The following is a 26989-nucleotide window of genomic DNA, read 5'->3' as shown; positions in this document are numbered from 1 at the left end:
ATACCATAGAACGTCGTGTTCAGTATATAAACTGGGGGGAGTTGATAGGGAGTCGCCAGTCACTGCTCAGGGATGGGCTGGGCATTGGTCTAGTGGGTGGTGAGCAACTGTACTGTGCATCACTTGTTTGTCTTGGGTTTTATTCCTCTCTCCTTTTCATTGCAATTATTATTGTTGTTATTATAATTGGCATTATTAGTATTATTATTGTAGATTACTTTGTTTCAATTATTAAGCTGTTCTTATCTCAACCCACAAGTTTTAATTTTTTTCTGATTCTCCTCCCCACCAGGGTGGAGGGAGGGAGCATCTGCATCGTACTTAGTTGCCAGATGGAGTTAAAGCACAATAATGATGGAAACAAGAGATTGAGAAATAGCAATCAGCACACTGAAACTGGATTTATTATCTTGCAAAACCAGGGCTTCATTGATTGTAAGAAAGAGAAAGAAAGATTAAATAGGAGCCTGCACATAGCAGATTTTGAGAGTTCTGAATGCTGCTGTTATTTCTGCCATTTCTTCTACCTTCTTCACGCTTTTTTTCTTTTAAATTAAAGCAAAAAAAAAAAGATATTGGGGAATATTGTGGTTCACGACCTTTAAGTATTATATGGAAATGCCTGATTATCACACTTCTCTTTTTTCTCTCCTAAGTTAAAATATTTTCAACATTTTTCAAGTAAATCTGTCTGCTGTAGAACCTAGAAAAAATGTTCTAACTATTTTAAATTCTTCCAAGAGCTGTTATCAAATAACTCTTCAGGTAGTTTTACCTAACAGACTAAGTGCCTTCTCCCTAAACTTTCAGCAAGACTTTAAATCCAGTATCTGCATATAATCTAATTTGAAGTTGTACCTTGCACTTACACTACCATGGAGTTTTCGTGCTTCTTTCTTCTACATGACTTTCTAGCAATTGGTCAATCTTCCATGCCATTCATTTTGCGTCACTTCTGTAACAGAGCCTTAGATAAGTGCTCACATAGCAACATTGCACATTGACATTCTCCATCCCTCTTTATTCTAACAAGTATGCTTGCATTTGATACTGCATAGACTTCTCCATTTTAATGAAAGGAAACATTTTTTCAGAAGTTATTTGTTACAGCTTGGTTTTATTTTTTGAAGGTACATCCTCTGTAAAACTGTGATTTACTTGATTGGGACAGAGATACGTTCAAGACATCACTTGGTTGCCTACTCAGCATTCAAGCATTTTGGATTGAGAAAAACTTGATGGATTTTCACAGAATCACAGAATCACTAGGTTGGAAGAGACCTTCAAGATCATTGAGTCCATTTCCTCTCAGTTGATCTGAACACTCCTTACCACCACCTGAGGTTGGCATAAACATTGTAAATTCCACAAGTGATAGAAAATTGAGAGAACCAGATTTGGTTTAAGTTTCCTCACACAAGATTTTTTATACACAAGCATACAAATACAGTACTTGCACAAGCACTTGAAATCTACTGTTTGTTGAAGTTTAAACTCTTCTTTCTGAGAAAATGCCCAATTCAGATTAAGACAATTTTGTTTGCTAAGAAGGCAATTATTTCCGAATTATTGAAAATCACTGAATGAAGCCAATTCTGTGAGGCTGGGTATTTTTTATTTAAAATCACCCATTCAATAGTGGAACTTATTTTTCAATGAACTTATTAGCATATTAAAAAATCAAATGGATGTATTTATGAGCTATATCTTGTACAAAAATTAGAAATGGTTAATTGCAAGTAGGAAGTTCTTACCTAGCCCAAAAAAAGAAATTCTACTCTTTGGAAAGCAAGGTGTAGAAAGAACTTGTTGAGAGGAGACAGCCTGGGCTAATTATGTATCTTTTCTAATTGTGAAACTCCTCCTCGGGAGTTGGGCACCTGAATTGCTCCCACTGAAGTCACCGGATTACTTGAGTCACTAGAGCTACGTATATAAGAGCTAAAACTCTTCCAACCTCTACTCTATCTTGCTCGCCCTGGGAGTAGGAGCTTTTTTCTCTTCCAGGGCGCTTCCGCTCCGCAATCTCGCTTCCGGTGCAGCCATTTTCTTCTTTGGCTTGTTGGGGTTGGACTTCGGTCGCAGCAGTTGGTGATAGTGGCTCCCCAGTGATTGTAGCGACCCGCTTGCGCCTGCCATGTCGGACTTCGACAACAATCCTTTTGCAGACCCGGACCTCAATAATCCTTTCAAGGTGAAGCAGCGGGGGACAGGGATGCCGTGAGCCTTCCTCAGTGCCGCGGCGGGAGCAGAGCAAGCTGCGTGAAGCTACGGGTGTCCTAGAGGGGAGTGTTTTCGGCTCTGCTGTGTGCTGGGAGGTCGCTCTCAGCCGCGGTGGGTCGGGAAGGCGCAGCGCTGTGGGGTAGTGCTGGCCTCGGGAGGGGGGAACAGTTTTATATAATGAGATTATTTCTTTTCTTTACCTTTGAAGTTGCTTCGTGTGCTTGTGTAAAATCACAGATGGTGTGCAAAAAATTCACGTCGCTAGAGGTTAGTGTCCACAATCTCCCAGCAGATTGACACAATACGTTTGTAAAGACAGATTCATCTTATTCCTGTCATTAGTATGGCAGGGAAAGGAGAGGGGAGCATCATGTGGAAGAGTTATTGCCAAGGTCTAAAGATAGATGCAGTTTTTTTGTTTAATATTTTAGTTTTACTTATTTTTTGTGATCTACTTTGTGAGATTTCCTGTGTCTATTTTCATGCCTTTTAATAAAAAGATTACAGCAGATATTCTTACTTGATGTTGAATCAAAAAATATGTTCTCTGGGAAGATAAAGCTTAAGCAGAAACCTCTAGTTTGCTCAGTATTTTGGGTAGTTAATTCTTTTGGAAGTCTAAAAGGAAATTATTTTTCAGTTTTGGTATCTCCTGAAAGTAAAAAAAAATTAGTTGATAAAACAGAATTTCTTTTTTCAAGTATTTGCTGGCTTGGATTGATCATAAAATATTGTTGGTTTTGAGTCAGTGGCTATTTAATTTATCTCTTTTTTAACAATTAATATTATCCAGATGTGATACTTTTCACCACAGGCTGCAGGGGAATCTCAGCTCCGGCGCCTGGAACACCTCCTCCCCTTCCTTTTTCACTGACCTTGGTTTCTGCAGAGTCTCTCACATGTTCTCACTTATGGCTGCCCTTGCACAGCAGTTTGCCTCCCAGGCCCCCTTCTTAAATATGTTATCCCAGAGGCACTACCACCATTACTGATTGGGTTAGCCTTGGACAGCAGCGGGTCCGTATGCACTAGCATAGGAGACATTTTTAATAGTTCTATATGTTTGAGATATATGTGCTGTGGTTTTCTGGTTTTCTTTTGTTTGGTTTTGGCGTTTTTTTCTGACTTTTCTTTTTTTGATGTAAACACTGGGGTGCTGCTTGTACCCGACTCCTCATTATACCAAGTGTGATACTAATCTTTGCTTTTGAGATTGATATTATGGGGAAGGGATTGCAAGGAGCAAATAAAATTAAAGATTAGATGGAAAATAATTAATTAGGTTGTGCTGATTTGTTAAAATTCCGGTCTCCTGAACTAGTTCAGATCCTTAAAATGTCATCTGAAATGACTGTATGTGACTTCAGTGCACCAATAGCTGCAATATCTGGTTATGAAAAATGGCCTATACTTAAATTATGCTCTGATTGGTAGGACTAATAATTAAATTAAAAGACCAGAAACTCAAGGTGCTGAATTGGCAGAAGCTTAGGAGAGATAAGGCTGGAGAAGGACTTGTGAACTGGAAGGAGTGAACAAGAAGTTGAGTGAGCAAGATGATAATTAGTGGGATCAACACTCTTAAGGAGCAGGGACTGGAAATGGCTAGGTGGCTGAAGACAACCAGGTTGTGGCAAGGAGTTAGTGCAAGGGCAGGTCCATTTCGGGTAGAAGTACTGGTCCACTAGGACATAGCATTCTCAGTCTGAGATTGGACAAGGCATTTTACAGTTGTTGCATTCAGCAGCTGACATCAAATATTTAAAATCTTTCTTAGAAATTCCCTATTTTCTGTATTTGTAGAGGGTAGCTGAATTTTTAATCACTTAAATCATGCAGCGGGTTGAGGTCTCTGGATATTTGGTGGTTCCAGCAATGCTGCAGCTTTGTGTTGGTGTCTGTATATTATCACCTATTGGAACTTGTATTTGTGGCATTTTTCTCTTTCTTTATATTCAAAAAAGCCCTAAAAAAAGAATGCATTTTAACTTTATTATCTAGGTGAAATATCAAATACAGAAAAATAAGTTATGCCAATGTAGACTTACTTATTCCAATAGAATATCATAGTTATCACTTTTTTAACCACTAGGATACATGCCATGACATACAAATTTGATAGCATTCATTTAAATGCCACTTTTTCTTTGAGCATGTGGTCCTGCACAGCATTTGTTCTACATGTTCATTACTCACATCCTGATTAACTTCTAAATTCAGCGTTTTATTATTCTGCAGCAATAAGTAGGAGTGCTTTGTAGTTATTCTTGCTGCATTTAGATGAGTTTGCATTGGCTCCATTTTTAAAGTGAGATGCAATGAGTGTAAGGTGAATGGTTCACAGTAATTCTGTGTATTCCTTGGGATATCAGGTCTAATTTTTTAGAAATATTTTAAGTAGTTTTGAATTATGAAGTGCAGTTCCTGTTGGCATCAGTTGTTCGCTGATGTGTTCAGAACAATTCCAAGTCCAGCAGCCTACACCTGGACATCCAGGTAGTCTATCCATTCTTATGTTCTGAAGATGCAAACACCTTAAATTAAGCCACAGAAACAATGTAGTGAAACCAGGCATCACGTGAAATAAGTACAATTTTTCTTCTTAGGAAGTTAGTGTGGTCTATGATAGTGGGTACTTTGGCTCTTCTGCAGAATCAAGCCAGCCTCTCTCTAGCACAGAAAAATATTTAATTCTTGAAGTTGTTTTCTCAAGCTAAACCTTAAGCATTTTTTTTTATTTTACTGTAGAGTTCATTGAAGGAAAAAATTACATCTTTTTGTTAATATTACCAGTTCAGGTAGAAGCTGAAGCAGAGGCGCTTTTGATATTATGGGACACCGTTTCCTCAGCTTCATTTTTCTGAAATCCTTTTCCTATTGCTGAAGGTGTTGGAGGTACTTCTGGGTAGGGAAACCAAGAGTTTACAGAAAACTTTTTTTTTGCTGTGTTCTTTGGATGTACAATTGTGGAGTCCAATGGTCAACACAGAAAGACAGTTGTCTTCCCTTATTTGTTGAGAGCATTTTCCCCTTAAAAATCAAATGTATGACAAAGTGTTTCTTTTAGACTGTGTTAATCTAGTTTTATAAGAATCATAGTCATTAAAATTGGAAAATCATTTTGTCCAACCTTTGACCAAATACCACCATACCCACTAAACCATAAAGTGAAGTGCCATGTCTATTCATTTTTTGAACACTTCCAGGGATGGTGTTGGGGATTAAAATAAGTTTACTTATAGAATATTAGAAATTAATTGTGTAGGTTTAAGATGAATTGTGACTTGCTTACAGCTTAGCATGAGCATGCTCTACTCAAAAGTTAGCATAGGTGAACTCTAAATGAACTCTGTCAGCATGAATGGCTAAGCAGGGGAGGAAACAGAGAAAGACTGGATACCTTCAAATAAGGGTTGAGACCCTGGAGGGCCTCAAGGCTGGCCCAAGCTGGAAGATAAGAGCAGTTAATGGTCTGCCCACATGGACATGGAGAAAGAATCCAGTGAGGTGTTAGAAGACCCGAGACCTGAAATCTCTATCGGACCAAGGGATGCATGCAGAGCGTGTGAAGATAGGGTGCACGGACCTTAAGGGCATCAAGGCCCAGGGATTTCTTTGTTCTGTTGCCCAGAAATAGAACAAACCTTCCCAAACAATGTTAGAATGATAATATAAAAGCAAACCTTTGCTTAAAAGCCTTCAAGTAGACAATATGGCAAAACCCACATAAGATACAGTATTTCTACAACTTTTATAAGGGTAGTTGATTAGTAAACCTATCATATATTGTCCAATTAGAAGTTTAGTATGTTTGGTAATATTTCCCCGGGTACTACCCCAATGAAATTGGTTCAGGGGCTTCTTTACTCCACTTTGTTATGTCTTCCCAGATTCTGGTTGGAAAATAGAATGCCTTTGCACTTGGTTCTCTTCTTCAAAATAAGACAAAACAGTATTTTAGGAATGTGTTAGAAGGTTAGCTTATTGTTCCAAAATGTAAGGAAAAAGCGTAGGAAAAGTACTAGGAGCTACAACCATGCATTAGCAATCTACAGAGCTACAAATATATAATAAATATTAAAAAACTAAAAATCTTTGGATATCAGTTTAGGGTCCCTCTCTGAAGGCACCCAGCTCGAGCTGTAATAAACTGACTCTGCCTCAGAACCTAGGGTTCCACCTATTCCTTAACAGGTGGTGACTCTACGACTTCCCTGGGGAGCCTGTTTCAATGCTTTAACATTCTTTTAGTGAAGAAATTATTCCTAATATCCAACCTTAACCTCCCCTGGCACAACTTTAGGTCATTTTCCCTTTTCCCGTTGCTAGTTGCCTGGGAGAAGAGGCCGACCTCCACTGTGCCACAGCCTCGTTTCAGGTAGTTGTTGAGTGATTAGGTTTCCCCTGAGCCTCCTTTTCTCCAGGTTAAACAACCCCAGCTACCTCAGCTGCTCCTTCTAGTACTTACGTTCCAGACCCTTCATCAGCTTTGTTGCCCTTCTTTGGACATGCTCCAGCACCTCAATGCCCTCCCTGTAGAGTGAGGGGCCCAGAACTGGACACAGTGTTCAAGGTGTGGCCTTACCTATATTGAGGACAGGGGAGCAATCACTTCCCTAGCCCTGCTGGTCACACTATTTCTGATACAAGCCAGGATGCCATTGGCCTTATTGGCCACCTGGGCACATGCTGGCTCACGTTCTGCTGGCTGTTGACCAACACACCCAGGTCCTTCACTGGGCAGCTTTCCAGCCACTCTTCCCCAAGCCTGTAGCACTGCAGGGGGTTGTTGTGACCCAAGTGCAGAACCCAGCACTTGGCCTTGTTGAACTTCATACAATTGGTCTGGGCTCATTGATCCGACCTGTCTAGATCCTTCTGCCAGAGCCTTCCTACCCTCAAGCAGATCAGTATCCAACTTGGTGATGTCTGCAAACTTACTTAGGGTAAGCTCAATCCCCTCATTCAGATTATGGATAAAAGTATTTAACCAGCTCAGGATGATGTAGTTTTGGAGACAGAGATGGATTTTTTTTTTTTTTGTGAAAATAAACTTTTTTAGAGTTTTATACGATATGATGATATCTGTTGACTTGTTGCTTGTATACATATGCATACATTTACAGAACTGTTTTCCCTTCTAGGATCCTTCTGTTACACAAGTGACAAGAAATGTTCCACCAGGACTAGATGAGTACAATCCTTTCTCTGATTCAAGTACAGTAAGCACATTTATTTACTAATAATACCATTTATCTTTTTAGGTAAGATTTGTAGGATATTGTTTTAAGTGTTTGGGACTGATGTAAAACATCCAAACTGGGGGAAGAGAGGCCCTGTAGAAAGAGATCTGTAAGTTTGGATTGATGGCAAGTTGATTATGAGTCAACCATGTGCCCTGGCAACCAAAAGGGACAAGCGTGTCCTGAGGTGCATCAAGCACTGCATTTCTGTCTGGTTGAGGGAGATGATTGTCCCCCTTTACACTGCACTGGTGCAGCTTCACATTGAGTACTGTGTGCATTTTGGGGCACTTCAATATTAAGAAGGACATCAATCTATTAGACTGCATCCAGAAAAGGGCACCAAGATGGTAAGAGGTCTTGAGGGCAAGACTTATGAGGAACAGCTGAGGTCACTTGGTTTGTTCAGCTTGGAGAACAGAAGGCAGATGACCTTGTTGCAGTCTACAACTTCCTCAAGGTCAGGTAGCAAGGAAGAGGTGATCTCATCTCTGGTGACCAGTGATAGGATGCCTGGAAATGGAATGCATCTGTATGACAGGAAGTTCAGATTGGGCCTTAGGAAAAGGTTCTTCACTGAGGGGCTGGTTGATCCCTGGAACAAGCTCCCCAGGGAAGTGGTCACAGCACCAAGCCTGCCAGAGTTCAAGGAGCATCTGGACAATGCCCTCAAGTCATATGGTTTGGTTTTAGGTAGTCCTGTGAGGAGCAGAGAGTTGGACTTAGTGATCCTTATGGATCCCTTCCAATTTGAGATAGTCTATGTTAAGAGCTACCTAGAGGTAATGGAAAATGTGTAAGGATAGATAGTCCCATCAAGTATTTGGAGGATTCAGTGGATAGATTGATTTAAATGATCTTTGACCCTTACAGGAAAGGTGACTTGCTGAAAGGGGCCCAAAACAGAATTGAGTTTTGTCTTGTTGTGAATGGAATGATGCACTTCACTTATAAGAGAGAAGCAACAATAATTTTATTTATTGATATAAAACAGTGAGTTAACGAGATTTAATGGTAAATGTGACTGGTTTGACAAGATTTGATGGCAAGGTACACTTGATTATTTACTGCATAGAGGACACAGTCAGATAAAGTAGTTGAGAAGACCCTTCCATGGAGTCATGAGGTTCAGAAAGGACTCCTTTGCTTTCTGAACTCCTCAGAGAAGAGTCTAGGTTCAGTGGAATCCAATCCTAGTCTCAGACTTGATCAACAGTTTATGTCTAAAGGATTATATGTGCAGAATCATTCTTTTGTATCACTTAGTTTAGCATGCTATTAATCACCAAGCATCTATTGTGGTAAGGTGTGGAAATCACATATCCTCTAAACAGAGAGAGACATAGCTCTCTCCCAGGATTTTCCTGGGAAGCTGTGAGAAGATCAGAGAAAAGAATGAGAAACAATTCTTATCTTCACTTGCTGCACCTGTTGTTGTGCACATGTGGAATGTGTTATTGAGATTTGTTTACCAAAGGGTGATTTCTTAATTGGACACTGGTGATGGTATTTGGATTTGATTGACCAATCTGGTAGAAGTCTGTATCGGACTATCTGCAAGGGTGATGGTTTTTTTAATAGTATAGTAGAATAAAGCAATTTATCAGCTTTCTGTAATCATGGAGTCAATGCTCATTATTCCCAATTCAGGGGCTCGCTGCTACAATAGTAAGGAATCTTTCAACCTCAAGGAGTAACCTTGAAAGGTGTCCCTACTTAAGGGGAGATCCAGGTGTGCAGCCCGCTGCCATGCAGGAGAGCTCAATGGGCCATGGGCTGTCCACTATTTATTAAGATGATGGACTTATATGAAAGCACACTGTCACTGTGTGAGTTAATGCAGGCAGGCAGCTGGAACAACCACAAAACCACAGCTCATATGCAAAGAGTAATTTTATTTCATTACCTCACTAGCTGGAGGAGACACACAAGCAGGAATGCAGGCAACTGTTAGACTCATTTCATGCTAGTGGGTGGCGGGGCTGCTGTTTGCACCCATTTATCAGGGGCCCACGCACATGTAGTTTTACCACCATGCTGTGATCTGTGCTTTGATCTCTCTCCCAAGACAGAGCTCAGGCATGTCCATGAGAGAGCTTCCCAAGTCTCTCCAAACACCTATGTTATCCCTACACAGAGATTCTACTTCTCATAGCAGATATAGGATAAACAGCAGTAGTCATAATATATGGCATTTCCTAGCTATTATTCTCCAGGGTTTAGCATTCCCAGCTGCAAGGTCACTTGATTGAATCTACTGTCCTCTGCCATCCTTCTTGCCTTTCTTCCACTTTTAAACCTTTCCTCCCAACAGTCATACTCCAACCCATGACTATAATCAATTCATCTTGCCTTCACAGAATGGTCTTGCCTCTGTGCCATAAATTGTATATTGATGGTTGTGGCAGCAGCTCTCTGGCCACAGAGAGCAACACACAACTTTCCCAGGCATTGTCCTGGGAAAGGCTGTGAGAAGATCAGAGAAAAGAATGAGAAACAATTCTTATCTTAACTTGCTGCACCTGATATTGTGAATATGTAGAATGTGTTATGGAGATTTGTTTACCAAAGAGTGGTTTCTTAATTAGCCAATGGTGATGGGTTTTGATTGAAGGACCAATCAATTCCACCTGTGTTGTAACTGTCTATAAAAGCAATGGGTTTCTTAATCAAGATGGTTTGATCAGCCTTCTGTGAATTGTGGAGTCAATGCTAATTATTACCCGTTCGGGGATGCCATGCAATGACAGATGGTTTGTGTGGTGATAGATCCATGGTAAGTAGATAGTGAAGCACTGTTATTTGTTATTCATTGATTTGTATGTTTTGGGTGGTTGAAGTTGTGTTATTTGTTTTATCATGTACTAAAGCTTTATATGCAATATAATTATAAGCAATATACATATCAGAGTTGGAGTCAGCAAAATCACAACTGAGTGAAGTATAAGATTAAACACTCCTGTTGCTGTTGGTGACCATCCAAGAAGAGTTTCCCAACAAGGTGTTTTTCATCCTTCTTCACTCTTTCTAAAACATGGTGTATCCCTTCCATATCATGATAAACCATGATTAGAGTTTTGTGTCCATCGTTTTGGACACGTTCTAGCAGTTGACACGGGTCATCATGCTGTAGTAGTTTCTTCACCAATGTAAGATTCATTCTGATGGGAGTTGGCAATAAATCTTCACTCAACATATAATTAGATTGTAACAATTGATAAGAACTAACAGGAGATGAGTCACATCCAATAACTTAACTAAAGTTACAAACGTGAGTCATTTGAGTGATTGTTTACATCTACAGTAATGTTATCTACAAAAATGAAATCACAAAGGGTTTTCATACAAACACATCCTTATCCAACATATATGAGTACAGTTTCAAGGGTTTCATCAGGATGTATTTCAAAATGACAAACATTTTGTTCAGTGTCAAGACAAATGTCTTGGGCTTTGGTGTTACTCTCACAAATAAATCCTTGTTGTCTTCATATAATGCATGCATTAACATAATTAGTTTGCCATTTATTTCTGTTTTGTTAGGCCCATGCTCTATGTTCTAATGGCTAGAACAGCTTCATGGTGATTTAATACTAGCACAATGATCAGGTATATGGTATATGCTAAAACATTGTGTATGGTTAAGACAAATGCTGTGGCCTTATTGTTGATGGGGTCATAAGTGAAATTTACTAAATACTACCAGAATTAGAATTCCCTTTCAAATTCAGCTGCATTATCCCAGATTTTCTTTCAAATTTCAGTGAGTAAGGTGCTTGCTTTACCTTTTCTTATAATTGATGGTACCATAGATTGCATCCACAGTTGAGCTTGGATTCAACTAAGAGCTAGCATTCACTTAGCTGGTGATCCTTTTTATCAGTCCTCTCCTGTTGAGGTAATATATCTGATAAGAGCCATTGGGTAGTTCCTAATGCTAGTAAGGAAGATCGTAATAGATGTTCCAATTGGTACAAATCACTTGTTACTGAGTTTATTTTGTTTGCTAGGACTTCAGCATCCATGCTATTACTCCTAATCCTGTCCTCAGGATACTGGTCACATCTCTCCTGGATCGTTTTGGAGAGGTGAGGGTCCATCCATGCAGCCATGCTGACCACCCTGCATAGGATGTAGAGAGGAGTGGTGAGCAGGCAGGTTTAATTGCAGAGATATTGATCTGTATTGACATTTCTACTCATTTGAGGGACCATGAAGGATTAAATAGCACTTATTGCTGGCCTGTATATTTGATGGCATAGGGTCCAATTTTAGAAATCTGTGGGGATAAGGTTTCGGTAGTCTTATTGGGGGTCTCAGAGGTAGCAAAATGCATTGTGGAGGCTAAGTTAGTTTTTCTTGTGCCGATGTACATTATCCCAACTACAGTTGTGGCTATATCGCCACATGTGTACTACTTCCTTTTCTATATTCTGTTTTAGTATAACACTTATTGAACAGTTACTGGCCTTGTAACACCTATTCCATTTTTTGAAGGAGGTATTGAGAGGGACCAATCTGATTTTTGTTTATGCCTCAACATATGTTACACATGAAGTGGGAGATTCCTATAGGGACTGTGCATGTACTGGCAGTCCTGTACCCAGAGAGACTTTGCCTGGCAGCCAATCAGGGCAGAGAAAGCCTCCAGGATCGGACTGCAAGTGACCCCCTTACTTGCTGACAGGGAAAATGCCCGGATGGCCACGAAGAATGCATGCAAAAAGTGCCCACAAAAAATGCTCGAGAAGTTGGGCTTTGGGAGGAGCCTTAGCACATAAAAGCAGCTAGCTGCAACACAACAGGAGCCATTTTTCTTTGGGTACCTTGGAGGGAGCAGGGGCTCACCTGTAGGGTCTGCTTGCCCCCCCTTGCTTTTTCCTCCCTGTGGTCCTGCTTTCCTGCCTGTACCTGCTTTGCCCTGCTTCACTCTTCCTGCAAACCAGCTTGTCATCGCAACGACCTCATGCTCCTCTGTCTCCCCGACAGAGTGGGTGCCACTGCAGCCAGCCACCTCTGCTGCGTTTCCCGTGCACAGCCACTGCCACTGTGTTTCCTGTGCTGCCTGCCGCACCAACCTGCTGTAGCAGTAACCCGTAGCAACCAATTTGTCACTGCTGCTTGCACTCAGCTGTGCCTGCAGCCGCAGTGCCTCGACCCTGAGAACACACCACTGCTCCAGGAGTGCACCCATGGCCACAGCAGCCTGTTCTCCCTGATGGAAGGAACACACAGCCTGCTGCTGTTTGGAAATAGCATCCAGCTCGCCATGGGAGCTATGCAGACATACCGCGGTTCACAGCACACACGCTCTGTCTGCCAAGCCAACACTGACAGAGGGCCAGGGTTCTTGTGGTAGTGCTGTCCCCGTCTTCTGTTTCTTTCTCCCTCTCTCTTTTTCCCCTTTCTGCTCTTTTTCTTATCCCCCTTTGTAGGAACACTTACTCTTTTTTATCAATAAACAGTCCTCAGATATAATATTGCCACATTTGCGCTTTATTTTTGTCAGAGAAACCTATGAAAAGAAATCCTCCCTGATCCCCTCTTTTATAGCAGAATGAGACAGATATATTGAAAACTGAGTAAGTATATTTTCCCATTGTTGGTTGGTTTCCAGGTTTAGAGCAAATTTGGGGAAGAATCCCCCAAAGGAGCTCCGGTGGGAAAAGCAGATCCAATCATCCCCTCTCCCCAACTGGTCCGGGAGGAAAAAATACCTCCTTGGAGAAAGGTGGAAAAAACCTGTTTATTAAACAATAAAACCAAAACAATTTCAAACAATGAGACCCCTTGCCACTCTAAAAGAGATGACAAACTGAGAAAAAACCCGGGTTGAAGCTCAGCTCACTCAGTCTCTGATCAGTCCCTCTGGTGCTGGAATTGTCGCAAGCCAAGCCTGGCCCGGTGGGCCACAGGTGCAGCTGCCGGTGCTCTCCTGGTTGTTTAGTCCAGAGCAGTTTCAAGAGGTCCAAACAAAAAGAAAAAAAACAGTCCAGGGAACTTCTCTGCCTCAGCTAGCTAAACTAACTAAAAGCAAAGGAGAGCTCTGTCCCACTGTCTGTTCATCCACAGACAACACAGTCCAGGAGCAGGAATGTGGAGGAGGAGTGCGGTGTCTGAAAACAAAACAAAACTGTGCGCTTCTTCTCTCCCCGCCTTCACTCTCTGGAACACTCTTAAAGGTACAAAACTTATTATTCAACATAAACAGAATGAGACGATTGGGGATAAAAGCATCATATAGTCAACCCAGGACAGTTGGAGATTGTGTTTCGCATAATATGTGTCGCAGACATCTTTTCATGAAAAATCCTTTCCTTAGGATTTTTCCTCCTGAGAAGCTGAGAGGCCTCAGGAACAAAATGTAAGCAATGGTTATCTACTGCTGTGGAATGCAACAGGTGGATCTTTGATCAGCCCATCTTGGATGCTTATAATTAATGGCCAATCACAGCCCAGCTGGCTTGGAGAGAGAGTCTGAGACAGCTGCCTTTGTTATCATTCTTTTCTATTCTTAGCCTAGCCTTCTGATGAAACCCTTTCTTCTCTTCTTTTAGTATAGTTTTAATGTAATAAATATAATAAAATAATAAATCAAGCCTTCTGAAACATGGAGTGAGATCTGCATCTCTTCCCTCATCCTAAGACCCCTGTGAACACCGTCACAATTATGGTTGTATTTCCTTCTGCGAAATTCATGTCATTAGGTGGGGCTCCTAAATTTGTGCAATTATAGCTTGTTTCATAAGCAAGTATCACTGAAATGCATTTGGGCTTAAGTATGGTTATGACCATAACCATAGTGATTTCTTTGCAGATAAAAGAAGTGAGGGTCTCCCATCTGTTGGGTTGAGCTTTTTGATGTGTATGCCAAATTTGTTTCATTTTGGTGCTGATTACTCTTGCATAAAGGATAAGCAGTCCTTCAGTGGTTAACTTAATCTTCAGTGGATGCATGCTGGCATCATTCCGGGTATTGTTCCTGAAAGGTAAAACCATACATGTCTTGGCTGGGTTTGTCTGGATGGATTACCCCATTAAAAAGATGGGAAAATCCTCTGTGCACTAATTCTGTGCAGTGCACAACTGCTGTCAGTAGCTTCCCAAACAAGTGGTCCACTGTAAAAGCATGGTAATATGGATGATGTTTTACTGCTACCTTTCCCGAAAGTGTCTTCTGAGAAAGCTGCTCGGACAAGTACAGACAGTCACTCAATCCACACTCTCACCACAGCTAGGTCAGCGAAGAAAGATAGAAAGGGTCTCTGTATAGAGTTCCAGCAAGGTTTATTGGAGAATTACACTGAAGGAATCCAGGGACAAAAATGAGCAAACAGTGCAGGGCCCTGGGTTAAGTATGGGGACTGGAGCCAATTATTTAGGGGCACAGGGGTAGTACAAGGGCCAGGGCAAAGGGCAGTGACATATGAGGAAAGGGCAGATTAACATAATGCTGCAGGGCATCATGGGAGAAGCCCCTTTTGACTCTCCCTGAGGAGTGAGATATTCTCAAAGCCTCTGGTAAATTCTTCCAAGGCAACATCCTAGAAGTTTCCCTAAGAGGCTCAAAGGCCTCCACAGTCCACAAGGTTTAGTTAGTCATAGGCACAGTTCCAATCTGGTAAACTCACCATAAGTGATTGTCCTTGTTGTAGTGGTATTGGGGGTTTTGTATTGTTGGCTGGTGGAACATGAAGTTCCACTTTTGCTAAGAACATGCATCTCACAAGACTCCCAATTGGCCCATCTGTTATTTAATTGATGAAGTATTTTGGAAAGTTGAGCAGCCCACTAGGCCTCATGTGGTTTAAGGCTTCCTTTCAATAAGGCATTCGCCCATTTCACTATTTCATTTGATTTGGGCTAATATGGAGTGTGGAATATCCATGGAATTTCTTCCTTTTTAGCCCATTCTTTCACTTCCTTACAGGAGAAATGTGCACCATTATCACTTTGGATGGTATCTGGGGTAGTCAAACTTGAAAGACAAGACAATAGCCTCCATACTGCATTTCATCCAAATGCCTTTTTTTTGGCCTTATGGCACTTAGTTGCCATATGTAGGCTGGAGACCACTTTCACTCCTGTGAGGATGTATTGATATCCTGCAGATGGTTTGAATGGCCAGATAGAATCAATTTGCCAGGTAGACCACCTTTACTCTGTTCAGCAAAGTAAATTGCTTCTCTACCAAGTGTGACCTAATTTCTGATGCAGTCATTCTCCCAATTGATACCACTCAGAATTTAAGTGGTCCTCTTTTTATCTCACTGATATTAGTCAGTTCATCCACCTTTTGATTCCAATGTGTGACTGGTTTATCATTCTTGGCATAAACTTTAACCTATCCCATCTTGAATGGTGTTTTTCTGCCTATATATAGCAGTAATTTCCAATCTTGAGTTCTTCAAACCAGAAATCTGTTTACTTCCCAGTTCAGTGATTCCCATTGACAGAGTCACTGTGTGGTGCCAGCCCAAACAGCATAGGAGTCTACATACATCAGTTTTTCTCCATTCTCAGCTGCAAGAACAACTATTTCTATTTCTCCTACTTGTGCATGTTGCAGAAAATGATCTGTTTGTTGGGGATGAGCTATTTGTTGGTGAGGGGAGACTCGGACACTCAATATGAGTGATAAGCAAGTTCTTTTTATTGAAGAGAGCATTAGACACTTATACAGCAAATAATAAGCTTATGAATATTCTGTAAGCTAAGCGATTTATTGGTTAACTATACTATCAACTCTTCTTCATTCTTTTGGGCTTACATACTCTTATTTCTCACGTCTCTCTGTCTACTCATTATTATACTCAGCTAGGCTTAAGGATACGCTATCTTGCAGGTGCAAAAACTCAAACTAGTTGTGTTCGGTACTTTCTCAGCTCCTGGTCGGCTAACAAGCGAATGTCTACATGACTTCTGTCATGTAGCTATTTCTCTACATGTGCACTACCTTCACCTTCTTCTGTTACTTGTTTGCCTGTGTTAATGTTTAATGCAGTAGCCTTGTATTGGCATTTACCATTTATCCTACTTGCTGAGGCACCAGTGAAACAGATATCTCCTGCCAGTGTTTGTTAAAGGGAGGTGCATTTAAAATTGGTGAGGATTTGAAAGGTTGGTGTAATGCTAATGGGTCTGCATTTATAAGCATTTGAAACGTGGTTGTTTTAGCTTGTCCTTCAGTTAATTCTATTCCCTCTGCAATCCCTGTCAAGTAGGCATACTATTTCCTGCATGTAGATTTTTGTGCAATTCCTTCTAGGGGAGGACTACCCTTTAGGATTACTTCCAGCAAGTTAAAGGGTCCTCTGGTTTGCACAGGTTGTTCCTGATGCATTTTTTTCAGCTTGTATTACTGCTCAGACTAAAGATAAAAGCCCCTTTTCCCGCTTGGAATATCTCTGTTCTGTTTCTTTAAAAGTAGTCAAACTGAACATTAAAGGTCTCTTGGGTCTGTCTGGGCCACTTTAAAACAGGTTACAGTAGGTACAATGCTCAACAAAATCCCAATCTTCTATAATGGGGTCCCGGAGATGTACTGGTCACAGCAACTGATAAATTCTTAATTCCTGTATTAGGGTTTTAACCGCCTCCTCATGTTCTGTATTCCACATCTACGGTTTTCCCTTTTGTAAAAGTGAATGGGGGGGGGCACAATGGTAAAAAATCCAGGTACATTCTTGTATTGGGTTTGCATGGCCTGGTTTTAGGTAGCAGGGGGGCTACAGGGGTGGCTCTTGTGAGGAACTGCTAGAAGCTTCCTCAGTGTCCAGCAGAGACAACCCCTGGTGGCTCCAAAGATGGACAGGCTGCTGGCCAAGGCTGGGCCAATTAGAAGTGGTGATAATGCCTCTGTGATAACGAATTTAAGAAGAAATCAAAACAAAAAGTTGGGGCGCAGTTTTAATTACGGCCAGAGAACAGCGGAGTGAGAACATGTGAGAAGAGCAACTCTGCAGACACCAAGGTCAGTGAAGAAGGAGGGGGAGGAGGTGCTCCAGGCACCAGAGTTGATTTCTTTGCAGGCTGTGGTGGGGACCATGGTGAAGCAGCTGTCTCCCTGCAGCCCAAGGAGGGCCACAGGAATGCAGAGATCCACTGGGATGCAGCTTGTGGAGGAGCCTCATGCCGAAGCAAGTGAATGCCTGGAGGAGGCTGTGAGCCCATGGGAGACCCATGGAGAGAGGGTTCCTACTCCCATTCTGGAGCAGCCTGTCCTTGAAGGACTGCTCCCCGTGGCAGAGTGACCCATGCCACAGCAGTTTGGAGAGAACTACTGCCTGTGGGATGAACTCACATTGCAGCAGGTCGCAGAGAGCTGCTGCTCTTGAGATGGAGCCTCATCCGAGAAGTGCGTGGAGAACTGTCTCCTGTGGGAGGGACCCCATGGTACAACAGGGGAACGACTCCTCTCCCTGAGCAGCAGGAGAAACCATAGTTGATGAACTGACCATAACCCCCATTCCCTTTTGTCACAGTTTGACATGGGAGGAATTCAGGGAAGTAAAGCAAAAACTTTTTGTGTAACTGACAATCTATTAAACCACTAAGAAGCTGAACATGCTTCTGTTAAAGACACATGTTAAAGATGAAAAACCTGGGAACTTCTCTCTTTCTTTTCCAGTCAGCAAAGAGGTAACAGGCCCAGGCCCTAGCCCCACCCGTCTCAGCCAGGCCAGACTGGGCAGCCCTGCCCTGGGCCGGGCTCCTTTCCCTGGGCTGCCCGCTGCCCCCCCCCCCTCCCCCTCCCCCGTCGGCCCCTGTTCTGGCCAGGCCGGGCTCTCAGCAGCTTCCGGGCAGGAAGGGGTGGGAGGCTGCATAGCCCTAGCCAGAACAGGGCTTAATGCGGCCTTCACTGGGTTTTGGGGTATCCTCATCTGGCCGTCGCTGCTCTGGATAGCGCAGCCTTGTTCAGCACAGCTTGCCTGGGCTCCCAGGCAGTTCCCAGCCGCAGGCTACCTTAGCAAGCTTAGGTGATATCAGTTCTTTCGTGATTATCAGCTCATTTTGTGATTTCAGCTCTTTAGCTTGCTACGTGCCTTAGGCAGACGCAGGGAGATAGAGGAGAACCGCTGCATGTGGTTCCACAAGAATGTCTTTATTGGCAGCCTCTGCGAAGGTCTCAGGGACAGTCTTCTGCTGAACTAGGCAAAAGTAGCTCTTTATATCGGGTTTAGGAGTTTTAGAAATTGTCCAATAGTAAGGGTCAAAAGGAAAGTGACCTATAGTCTTACAGAGAGAGAAGCAAGGGTCTGAAGGCAGAAAAGGGGCTTCTTAGGTCCAATCATCATGACTAGGCATTTCCTATCTTAGGCTGCTGATCACCAGGGGGGCCTTGCAGGCCCTGTGCCTGCTACAACTCCACTTTCTGTATTTAGAAAAAAGGCGTTCCCTGTAGTTCTTTTGAAACAATGAACAAGGCATGAGAACATAGCTAATACAATAACAACTACAAGGAGAATCCACAGCATTCCCTTAACCAAAGATTCAACCCATCCTGTTAATCCCCATTGACTGAAAAGGTCATTGATCCAGTCTGGGTTGTTTTCTACTTTTAAGTCCTTCACAAGTTCCTTCAATTTCTGGATGTTTGCGTGGATGGATTCCAAGTGTGAAGAGAGATTGAAGCAGCACATCCCTTCAAAGTCTTGGCAGCTGTGTCCATGGGCAAGCAGCAGGAAGTCAGTTGGTGCTTGATTTTGAACTGATGCGTGTCTTGTGGTTTCTTCTTCCTTTAAGAGATCGCTCAGGGCAGCCGATGTAGCGTTAGCTTGCTTACTGAGCCAGCACCCGAGGTGATTTATTTCACCAAGGGCTTTAACTGCAGCTACCCATGGTTAGAACAGGGAGACAGCAGTCTTTATTGGTTTGTTCCAATCATATAATTTGGGATCACAATTTTCATAAAATTCAGTGTAGGATTGTTTGTGGCGTTTTAATTCACGTTCTTTTTTCCAGTTATGTAACAGGGTGATATTTGGAGTGAGGGTAGAAAGTTTTCCAAGGGTACAGGGACCTCCCTGGAGCTGTGGGGGGATCCTAGCCCATACTCTGTCACCACAGATGAGAAACGTTCCCTTGGGTAATACTTTGGGGTGGAGAGAGGACACAGAGATCACACAAGCCGTGTAATTACATCAGTCAGGATAGTTATAGGCTTTGTTAATGGGCGATATGTCTTTTTGGTATGTATTTTTTGTCTGGTCAATTTTTGGCCAATTATTTTTCGGACCACTAAAGTAAAATTTGACGCAGTATGTAGCCTTGGAGGACCCCAACAGGTCCAATTCTTGGGGTTCCTCTAGAGCATTGGGCAACATTTTTGTCCACTTGTCCCAAGTATCTACCAGGTTGGGTCTCTTACCTGTGGTGTGAAGGAGCTCTGAGTTATAGACAGGCCAGTCATCTGATACGAAGGGAATTCCTACTAGACATGTGGAAAGTGGGTTATCAGTGCTTCCCATGGACACGCACATGATATCCTGCTTTAATGTCTTTGCTAAGGTTACTCAAACATTATGGCTAGGCTGTGGGCTAATCCAGCCGAAGGCATGCGGTACGGTGAAGAACATCCAGGTAGCAGTGAGGACAGCACCAACGGAGATATTTTTCATCTTTGGACAGGAATGAGGCTTCTGATAGGGAATATAAGCAAAACTTGTTATCTTTATGATGGGAGGGGAGGGTTAGGGTTTTCTGCCTTGTTCCTTTCCTCCGTTCCTTCCCCCCCCCTCCGAATCTCTGCTGGTCTGAGTGACTCTGAGATACATACAAGCCTTACAAGCCTCTTTTTCCCAGCCCAGCAGTCGAAGAAGGAGTCAGGATTTTTCTGTTCTCGTTCTCAAGTTTATTTATTATTTCTTGTCTATAACATTCTTTCACCGTCCCGCTGCAGGTCTGTCTGGCAGGTCGGGTTGAGGCACACTGGCTGCCCTCAGGGTGATGTTATCTTTTTATACTAAAAACTACGTGCACATTATTTACCATAACTTCCCAATACCTATCACCTATGTTAGACAGTGAGTTTCGACCTTCTTAAACCAATCCAAAAGGGCCAGCATCACCCGGAACATGGAGGCTAGGAAGAAGAAAGAAGAAGGACAGGGCACGCCCAAATTCCTCCATCTTGGGACTCCGACCCCCAATTCTAAAAACCCCAAAAATCTATTTTTCACCCCGTGACAAACTAGCCATTACTCTACTTAAATTCTCTTGACTTGTAATTCTTCATATAAAACTGGTGATTTGCTCCATGGGTCAAAGTAAAAGTCACCAGTGTCTTGGGCTCTGTGCCAAGGTCTCTGAGCCCCCTGGCAGGGTCTTGAGCCATCCAGGACAGCCAGAGGCATGTCCTGGGTTACGACACCCCCCCCCTCTTTTTTATTTTCTAAGCTGAGGATGGGGGAGTGGGTATAAGGTTATGGGTTTTTGGTAAGAGTTGAGAAAGGGGAATAATACGCTTTTTTAGGGTAAAAAAGGGGTAATAAGATATAATTCAGAAAACAGTTTTGTGTTCCAGCTGTGTCTGGCTTATGGCTTGATGCAGCAGTATGTTGTTCAGCTTTCTATTTTGTCTGCTGTCGTGTGATGGGATGGTCTTTTCTGCATGTGGACATTCGGCGACCTCTTTGTCTCCAGGCAGAACTGGTTTGGTTTTGAGAAGGTCTTGTGTTTGACTCAGGGGAATTTTTGTCAGTGTTTGTAGGAGTAGTGTTTGCAGTGCCTGGGTATGGTTTTATGTTTTCTCCTGGCTACCATCTTGGACCAGATGGTAGTAGAACACACACATACCCTCTTCCCCAAGTAATCAATTGGAAAGGCCCAGAAATTTGGTGTGTTTCTGGGTCCTTTACTAGCCCAGGTGGTTTCTCAGTGAGCTTTGCTTGGGTGGTATTTGCGAAGCGGCGAAGTATTGGGGGGTCAGGCTGATGTTGTACAATTAAGGAAGGTGATGACATAGAGAGCCTTGCAAAGTCTTACAACTGGAGATATGGTTCTTGTTTCTCTGCGCTGCTGATTGAGGACTCTTTTGAGGGTTTGATGTGTCCTTTCTACGATGGATTGTCCTGTAGGATTTGCAGGTATGCCTGTCTTGTGTTCTATTCCCCACTCACTGAGGAACTCTTTTAACTTACGGGAGGTATAGGCAGGTGCATTATCTGTTTTGATCTCCTTTGGTACTCCTAGGGTAGTAAAGGCAAGGAGGAAGTGTTTAATGGTGTGCTGTGTAGTTTCTCTTGGATGTGATGATGCAAATACTGCTCCTGAAAATGTGTTGACTGATACGTGCACATATTTTGACCTCCCAAAAGGTGGGAAGTGAGTCACATCTGTCTGCCACAGCTGGCAGCTGTTCAGATCTCAAGGATTGACTTCCATCCCCATAGATGGCATCTGGTAGTTTTGACAGGTTGGACATGTGGTGACAATAGCTTTTGCTTGATCTTTCGAGAGCTTGAACATTCTGATAAGGGCAGGCACATTTTGATGAAAAAATGTGTGTGACAACTTTGCCCGGGCAAAGATGTTAGGAACATTAGCAGTTTCTACTGCCATGGCTAATGCATCCGCTTTCCTGTTCCCTTCTGTGATGATACCTGGGAGGTTAGTGTGTGACCTCATATGCATTATATGGTAAGGTTGCTTTCTTTGGGAGATTAGGTGTATTAATTTAGAAATCAATTGGTATAACTTTGGATTGGAAACCTCTTTGAAAAGAACGTGTTCTGCTCTCATAGCTATACCAGCAACATAAGCTGAATCTGTGACCAGATTAAAGGGTTCGTCTTTGAATTTCCCAAAGGCTCTGACAACAGCTGCTAACTCTGCAATCTGTGGCAATCTCTCCACTATTTGGATGTCAGATTCCCATTTTTGGGTCTTAGGGTCTTTCCATGTCATTACAGACTTGTGGGAAGACCCTGAGCCATCTGTAAAGATGGTTAGAGCTTTGAGAGCTATTTTACTTTGGACTACTTTTGGGGACAGATGAAAGGTTACATCAGGATTAAAAAGTTTGTGTTGTGGGATATGAACTGAAATTTGGCCTGTATAGCTATCTAGGGCAAACTGGAGATTTTCATTGGTCTGGAGCAAATGCTCCAGGTCCCTAGTGGTCAGTGGCAAGTATATGCATGTGAACTCACACCCTGCAAGAGAGCGGAGGCAAATTCTAGCCTTTTTTATTAGATGTGCCATGATTTCCTGGAAGGTGGTAATTGTCTTTGAAGGTTGGTTGTTTGTAAAGATTCATTCCAGTATTAGTAAAGGGTCTCGAAGTTGAGTGTCCCATTGGAAAATCAGTCCATAGGATCGAGGTGCTTTTCCCAGAATGACGAACTGGAAAGGCAGGCTGGGCTCAAAGCGATGGGCTTTGCGTGAAGACAGGGCTTCTTGGACCTTGGTGATGGCATCTCGGGCTTCTGCTGTGAGAGTGCATGGAGAGTCCAGGTCTTCGTTGCCATGGAGAAGGTTGAACAGGGGAGCAAGGTCCTCTGTTGTAATTCCTAGCAGTGGACATAGCCCGTTGATGGATCTGCACAGACTTTGTAAGTCTCTCAGCGTTTTTGGGTCATCTCAGATGGCGAGCTGCTGGGGTACAATGGTCCTTTCCCGGATCTGGACTCCAAGGTAAGTCCATGGGTTGATGTACTGTATTTTGTCCTCACGGATCTTGAATCCTGCCTTTTCTATGGTTTCAATGGTCTTTTTAAGCACTTTGTCTAAGTAAGCTTTGTCTGATGCACAAACAGAATATCATCCATATAGTGGTGGATGATTGCATCTGGGAATAGGTTCCGAACAGGAGACAGGATGTGAGCAACGTAACACTGGCCTATAGTGGGACTGTTCTTTAGTCCTTGGGGAAGAAAATGCCAATGATATCTTTTGAGTGGAGCCTCTCTGCTTAGAGTGGGAACAGAGAAAGCAAACTGTGGAGCATCCTGGGGGTGCAGTGGAATGCTGAAGAAGCAGTCCTTAATATCTATGATAGCAAGTGTCCAGTCTCTAGGCAACATCGATGGTGCAGGTAGGCCAGGCTGGAGGGGGCCCATGTCCTCGATGACCTCGTTGATTTTGCGAAGGTCATGGAGGAGCCTTCACCTGTTCATTCCAGGTTTTTGCAGTACGAAGACTGGAGAGTTCCAAGGGCTGGTGGTCTTGACGATGTGGCCTTTGGCAAACTGTTCTTCCACAAGGGCTTGTAGTACCTGCAGTTTGACTTTAGAGAGAGGCCACTGTTCGATCCAGATCAGGTCATGGTATTTCCAGGTGAGCTGAGGGGTATCTGGCAGTGCGCGCTCCTCAGTGGCCCCGATTAGAAATCCCAACTGGGAATACGTAGGGAAGCTCCCCATTGGGATAGAATGTCCCTGCCCCAAAGGCTGATGGGGGCTCTTACCAGGAATGGGCGGATGGTTGCCAACTTTCCTTCAGGCCCTTCGACGAGGATGTTATTGCTTTGCATGGATACTGTATCTCCACCAATCCCTGAAATCATGCCTGCTACAGGTTGTAGTTCCCAGTGTGCTGGCCATTCTGAGCGGGTGATGATGGGTCACGTCAGCACCCGTGTCCAGCATCCCCGGTAGGTGGATCTTCTCTCCTCTGCAGGTAAGACCACACTCGATGGTAGGCTTGCTTGGTCACACATCTCACGCCCACATTGCTGTAGGGTTGAGAGGAATCTGTTCCCTGTGATTCTTTGGGAGTAGAAAGGCTGGTGCGATTGGAGTTCCCCTTGAAAGGAAAAATGGTAAGTCCATGCAGTACATCTCGACAGAGATTTCTTGTCCCGAGTGCACTGTTTGTACTTCTGGAACAACGAAGATTTCCTTTGGGCTATGGAGAGTGTCACCTATAATTAAGATGTCAGAAGGACCACCTTTTGGCCCATATTTGCCTGTGGGAACACGAAAAACATTCTCATTATAAAGTCAATGGACAGAGCAGTTACCAGCTGGTACTGGCTCCCTATCTGTATCGCTCTGTGTCTTGGATCCTCTTCATGTGGTCTGGAATCTCCTGGGATGATGTGTGGTTGGATCGGGACGGCTTTTGATTTGTTGTCTTTGCGCGGGGCCTCACCGTGCTCCACTGGAAGTTTCCTGAACGCTGCTGGTAGCGCTGCTGATTCTGGGGTCTTTGATAGCTGTTACGGGGGTTTTGGGTAGGTGACCTGTCTGGACAGTCCTTTATAAAATGTCCAAAGTGTCCACAGTGAAAGCAGCGGATCTGGTCTTTAAAAGCCACTACTGCATATGCACCAGAAACTCCTTCAGCAATACCCTTGGCAACTGCTTGGGCCACTGTATTTTCAGTGGACAAATGACATGTGCAGCTTTCCAGCATTTTCTCTATGGTAGGTTCTATATCCTAGGGTAGGGCCCTCAGAATTGTTTTACATTGTTCGTTCGAGTTACTCATGGCAAGTTTGCACAACATTTCTTTTTTCCCTCTGTGCTCTCTACCTGTTTTTCCAGAGCATGCTTAATTCTGTCCACAAATTTGATAAATCTTTCATCTACTCCTTGTTTAATATTAGAAATGTGTTGGGCAGGAATAGAGTCATCTGGGGTAAGAAGTAAGGAGGTTTTTGCTGCAATAGCCAAGTCTTGTAGTGCTGCCTTAGGTAAGGTGTTCGCTTGGTCAGGGTGTTTCGGTAAATCCCCTTTCCCAGCCAGCTGTTCGACTGTAAAATCTGGCCTCTGTAGCATAGGTGTCTGATATTGTTTCTAATTGTCTTTTCCAATGCCTTTCCCATAACATATATTCTGCTGGGGAAAGAAGGCTGTGGGCAATATTTTTAATATCGTGGGATACTAAAACATGTGCTGAGAACATAGTTTCTAGGAAATTTCTAAAAATATGTGAACTTCCACCGTGTTCTTTGGCTATATTTCATAGTTGTATAAGTTCTTTATTTGTGTTAGGTTCCCATGTCTTTCTAGTAGTGGCCCCACCTCTTTTTCCCTTTATATAAGTTACTGGGAAGGCTGAAATTTTCTGAGCCATTTCCCAATCCCCTGCCTGAGTTGCTTCCATTTTTATTAGAGCCCATGGATCAATGTCCTCTGTATCAGAATCACTGTCACTGCTGTCCTTAGAGGAGGACTGGGAGTGACCAGGCAGTGCTGTATGCTTTTTATGGCATGTTGGAGCAAGATTTTGCAGGGGTGTATGGGACTGGTGGGAATTTGAAGAAGCACGTGGCGGGGCTTGGCTAGAGGGAGGCAGCAGTGGAGCTGGAATGGCAGCACCACAAGTGGCACAGCATGCACAGGACTGGAGCATGTGGGGAAGTGGGTGCCACCGTGGGGACCCTTGGGGCTTCTGTTCGGGGGACACTGTGGGTGGATGGGTGGCTGCAGAGCCTGGGGATGGGGGCAAGAGAGAAGCGAGGGAGAGGAGGAGGTATTTTTAAGGGCTTATTTTAGTTCTCATTATCCTACTCTGATTTTGTTAGTAATAAATTCACTTCATATCTCTAATTAGAGCCTGTTTTGCATGTAATGCTATTCAATGAGCGATCTCTCCCAGTCCTTATCTCAACCAATGAACTCTTCATTAAATTTTCTCTCCTCCATCTAGCTGCAGAGGGGAGTGAGCGAGTAACTGTTTGGGTGCCTGGAATCCAGGTAGCATCAACCCACAACAGTGCTTTCTCCAGTATCCTGATGTTCCCACTAACTGTTGTAATTTCTTCCTAGATCGGGGCATCTGTAGCTGTTCTAATTTTTGTGTCTGGAGGAATCACCGCACTTCCTGCTATCCACCCAAAGACTTTATACTACTTTACTTGGCCCTTGATATTTCTCAGGGGTAACTCAACTCCTATTTCTTGAAGTGCTTGCTGTGCTGCTGTTGCAGCTTTCCCTACTTTTTCAGGGGTGTCTCCTCCAAATAGAATGTCATCTATATTTTGATATTGATATAATTTTACGTCTGGAGGAAGTGAGACTGCCTGTAAAAGTTTTGCAAGTGCAAACATGAGCAATCATGGGTGAATGGACTCCTTCTGAGGGAGTCTGTTAAAGGTGTACTGTACACCTTTCCAAGTAAAAGCAAATTTCTTTCTATCCGTTTCCTGTAAAGGAATTATAAAGAACTCATCTTTTAGATCTAGTGTTGCCATTCATTAGTGTGCAGCTGCTTGTATTGTGGCTATTAGGTTTGCATTATTGGGTACTGCAGCTGTTAGTGAGGTTGTGTTGGTATTTAAATGGTGGTGATCAACTGTTAATTGCCACCTCATGTCTGGTTTTTGGACTGGCCAAAACAATGAGTTATATGGTGTGGTGGTTTTAGTTTTAAACTGGGTGGAAATACTAATTTTGTGTAGTGATTTTGGTTTGTTAATTGGAGATTTTAAAACCTCTTGCACTTCTGAAGAGATGACAAACTCAGAAAGCTCATGTCGTGGGGTGTAGCTCGACTCGCTCAGTCTCTTATCAGTTCTTCTTGCGCTGGAAAATGCCGCGTTCCAGGCCCCAGTGGGCCACAGGTGTGAGCTACTG

At 43.1% G+C, this 26989-nt stretch overlaps 1 protein-coding gene across 2 annotated transcripts in view; it reads left to right on the top strand.

The window, feature by feature from the left end:
- Positions 1–2137: 2137 nt before the first annotated feature.
- LOC128941418 (secretory carrier-associated membrane protein 1-like) overlaps positions 2138–26989 on the top strand; it is an 82569-nt gene continuing 57717 nt past the window's right edge. The window contains exons 1-2 of one of the 2 annotated variants that reach the window (XM_054283174.1): positions 2138–2194; positions 7368–7445. In XM_054283174.1, the coding sequence (XP_054139149.1) occupies positions 2138–2194; positions 7368–7445 (135 nt within the window). The remainder of the gene's footprint in view (positions 2195–7367; positions 7446–26989) is intronic. The other variant, XM_054283175.1, reaches the window with a different exon arrangement.

The sequence above is a fragment of the Melozone crissalis genome, unplaced genomic scaffold (genome assembly GCF_028551555.1).
Source record: "Melozone crissalis strain CALT ecotype California unplaced genomic scaffold, PUWL_Pcris_2 ptg000035l_1, whole genome shotgun sequence".
Taxonomy (NCBI): Eukaryota; Metazoa; Chordata; class Aves; order Passeriformes; family Passerellidae; genus Melozone; species Melozone crissalis.
The sequence above is the reverse complement of the archived record's forward strand: the minus strand, read 5'-3'. Positions and strand labels throughout refer to the sequence as shown.